The 3352-nt window shown below is 42.3% G+C and overlaps 2 protein-coding genes across 2 annotated transcripts; both read left to right on the top strand.

Moving 5' to 3' along the window:
- Nucleotides 1-33: 33 nt before the first annotated feature.
- LOC103133374 (histone H4) lies at nucleotides 34-557 on the top strand. Its single transcript, XM_007545136.2, has one exon. It carries the CDS (start codon nucleotides 199-201, stop codon nucleotides 508-510), a length of 312 nt encoding a protein of 103 aa, XP_007545198.1. The 5' UTR covers nucleotides 34-198; the 3' UTR covers nucleotides 511-557.
- A 771-nt stretch (nucleotides 558-1328) lies between these two features.
- LOC103133373 (histone H2B 1/2-like) lies at nucleotides 1329-1841 on the top strand. The gene has a single exon (XM_007545135.2). It carries the CDS (start codon nucleotides 1414-1416, stop codon nucleotides 1786-1788), a length of 375 nt encoding a protein of 124 aa, XP_007545197.1. The 5' UTR covers nucleotides 1329-1413; the 3' UTR covers nucleotides 1789-1841.
- Nucleotides 1842-3352: the final 1511 nt, after the last annotated feature.

Raw genomic sequence — 3352 nt, 5'->3', positions numbered from 1 at the left:
TCAATGAACGTTTCAGAGCTTCAAAAGCAGCAATGCTTTTTCTTTCCTGATGTTGGTCGGTAGGTGGCGCCAAAGGGAAGACCCAGCCCCAGCCAGCTGAGGTAAACTCTCTGTCTTCTAACACGTCCGGAGGACTGCTACAAACCCCGCTGAACCAGCTGTAGATTCATTACTGCAGAGAATCACCGTAGTGTCATAATGAGCGGACGAGGCAAAGGAGGAAAAGGCCTGGGCAAAGGAGGCGCCAAGCGCCACCGTAAAGTCCTCCGTGATAACATCCAGGGAATCACCAAGCCGGCCATCCGCCGTCTGGCTCGCCGCGGCGGAGTCAAGCGAATCTCCGGCCTCATCTACGAGGAGACCCGCGGTGTGTTGAAGGTGTTCCTGGAGAACGTGATCCGTGACGCCGTTACGTACACCGAGCACGCCAAGAGGAAGACCGTCACCGCCATGGATGTGGTGTACGCTCTGAAGAGGCAGGGCCGCACTCTGTACGGCTTCGGAGGTTAAATTCAGCCCGTTGATCACAGCGAACCAAAGGCCCTTTTCAGGGCCAACAACTGCTGCTTGTGGGGCAAAGGGACTTGTTCAGATGTGATTCAAGTCTTGCGCTATTTTCAAATTAAGTTGTAATGAAGCCAACCATGTTGGCTGAAAACTAGGCAGTTTTATTTCATATGACGTCAGGCATAAAAAAAAAGTATATTTAAATGGTTAATATCCATGGAGCACAATTTGGCAGTGAAAATCACCTGGTGTGGGGAGACCAGTTTTAAGTAGCAATTTGTTTGAACGTTTGTTAAAAGGACATTATACTTTCTTGACGAACCTCTTGGCATGTTAGATTTTCCCCTGGTTTCGGATAAAGCCAGCCAATAAAAAGCCTCTTAATCAGCTATCAAATGCGCTGATAAATCTAAAACTTGTAGAGCAGTGTGCCTTGAGGACCCAGACTGAGAATCACTGCCGCATGTTTTATATTTTTTATTACACTACCGTTTTAATATGAAACATGTTTGTTTCATTAACTCGCCAGATAGTTGGTTTCAATTAAAATTACTGGCTAAAAATAAAGAAATGCTGAGAGAAATGCATGTAAAGGTGTAGGAAATACTCTGCTCTTTAGTGTTGTAGTTCTGCTGTGTTTTATTTATCTCTGTAAAACACTCATACATTATATAAGAGGTCTGAACGTGAAAATGTTCAGTTCTTCTTCCCGCCCTTTTCCTTCTTCAGTTAAATCAGGCGCAACATTTGAAACTAATCATCTTCGTGTCGATCTCAGCCCCGCCCTGCTTGCTGGCTCAGCCAATCACAGGCAGGCGGCGGTACTGACGGATTTCCCTTCGCTCTGTATAAGAGCAGCTTCCCTCCGCTGCTGCTCACTCTTTGCTGTAACCTCAGAGAGAAAACATGCCCGAACCCGCCAAGTCTGCGCCCAAGAAGGGCTCCAAGAAAGCGGTCACCAAAACCGCCGGCAAAGGAGGCAAGAAGAAGAGAAGGACCAGGAAGGAGAGCTACGCCATCTACGTGTACAAGGTGCTGAAGCAGGTCCACCCCGACACCGGCATCTCCTCCAAGGCCATGAGCATCATGAACTCGTTCGTCAACGACATCTTTGAGCGCATCGCCTCCGAGGCTTCCCGTCTGGCTCACTACAACAAACGCTCCACCATCAGCTCCAGGGAGATCCAGACCGCCGTGCGCCTCCTGCTGCCCGGTGAGCTGGCCAAGCACGCCGTGTCTGAGGGAACCAAGGCGGTCACCAAGTACACCAGCTCCAAGTAAACCTGCTGCTGCTTGGACACGACAACACAACGGCTCTTTTAAGAGCCACACACCAACACTCAAGGGCTACACTCCTGTTACCTCAATGTGTCTGGTTTTCAAAACGAAATATTTGGTTTTTAGGTGTGATGAAGCAACAAGTTAATTCTACTGTTGGAAAATTTAAATGAGTTTCGTTTGAGCGTATTTTAGAAATCTGTCCATTGTGGTCAAATCATACCACTAATGTTGAATGAAAACAGGATTTATTTTCATTTTATGCATGTTTTTTCTTTTCACTCTTAATTTCAATGTTATGGGTAAAAAAAATTCTAAAAGCAGAATGGCTCAATGCATACTAATCGGTTTGCTCCAGTTCTACATTTTATATTCAGCATTTCACCTAATGAACAAATTATTTTGAGACAACTTTTGCTTAAGAAATCTTGCCAATATCTCAAATTATCCAAAATATTGTGGTCCTGATCAGCCATTAGTTGTAACTGACAATTCCAAATAGAAATTGAAAGTGAGTGTTTTATTTTAGTTAATATGTGTACAATATTTAAAATAAATTCCTGACTCATGTCTGCTATACAGAACTCAACAGCAGGTTGTAAAAATATTTGCAGCATAAATAGTGGCTACTGAAACTTCCTTTCTGGAGCATTTCTGTCCTGGTTTAGCTGAAGGCTTTTATTTTGGCAGTTGTCCTGATCTTTGTGTATAAAGTTGTGTATCTATTGGTTACCAATAGATACATATGATCTGCAACATACAAATCATCTCATCTGAAAGCTGTATAAAGGTGGATTTTATTCAAATAAAATTTGTTTAAACTACACATTTTGACCAAACTGTTTCTTCATTTATCAAATTATATTATTTGTGCTGGAATAAACTGAAGTATAATAATAATACAAATGACATCAAAAAAATGATTTCCCATCGCTTTTGATTTGTATGTTCTCAAAGTGGGTCATTTTATTTATTTAGCACATTTTCAGCAACTCAAAGTTCTACATGAGTTGGAGGAAATAAAAACAAAAAAGAAAAGCAAGAGAAAAAACATAAAGTACTTTATAATGTATACACTAACAGGAGTTTCTCTGGATAAACTAATGGAGAATTAAAGTAAGTCATTTATAAACCAGTAGGAGTTTCTCTGCCGTTCTTTCTCGGTTTGTTGACTGTGCTGTACAAGGCAGCTGGATCCTCCACAGTGTCCTGCTTTTCAGACTCGGTTCTGCAGGAATTGTTTTCATGTTAATGGAGATATTACACAGAATATGAAAATATCAGTTCAGATTTTTTTTTACTTAAAGAGCGCCTCACCTTGCATCAGTTCTGGTTCTACCACAGTTAACAGAGGTATACTCCACCATCTCTTCTTCCTTCTTCTTCTTCTTGTGTCTCTTGGACCGAATGTTGGAGTAAAGAGGCTCTTCTTGTTTTGTTGCTAAGTGGACAACAGAGTAGGGAACATTTTCCTCTTCTGGGTTCACCTGTGGACACCAGTCACATTAACCAGTAGGGGGCGCTCTGAGAGAGCTTTAGGGTAATGTTACTCATGCAGACAATAAAT

The sequence above is a fragment of the Poecilia formosa genome, unplaced genomic scaffold (assembly GCF_000485575.1).
Source record: "Poecilia formosa unplaced genomic scaffold, Poecilia_formosa-5.1.2 Scaffold2807, whole genome shotgun sequence".
In the NCBI taxonomy this organism is placed as follows: Eukaryota; Metazoa; Chordata; class Actinopteri; order Cyprinodontiformes; family Poeciliidae; genus Poecilia; species Poecilia formosa.
This window is presented reverse-complemented; position numbering and strand designations above follow the sequence as displayed.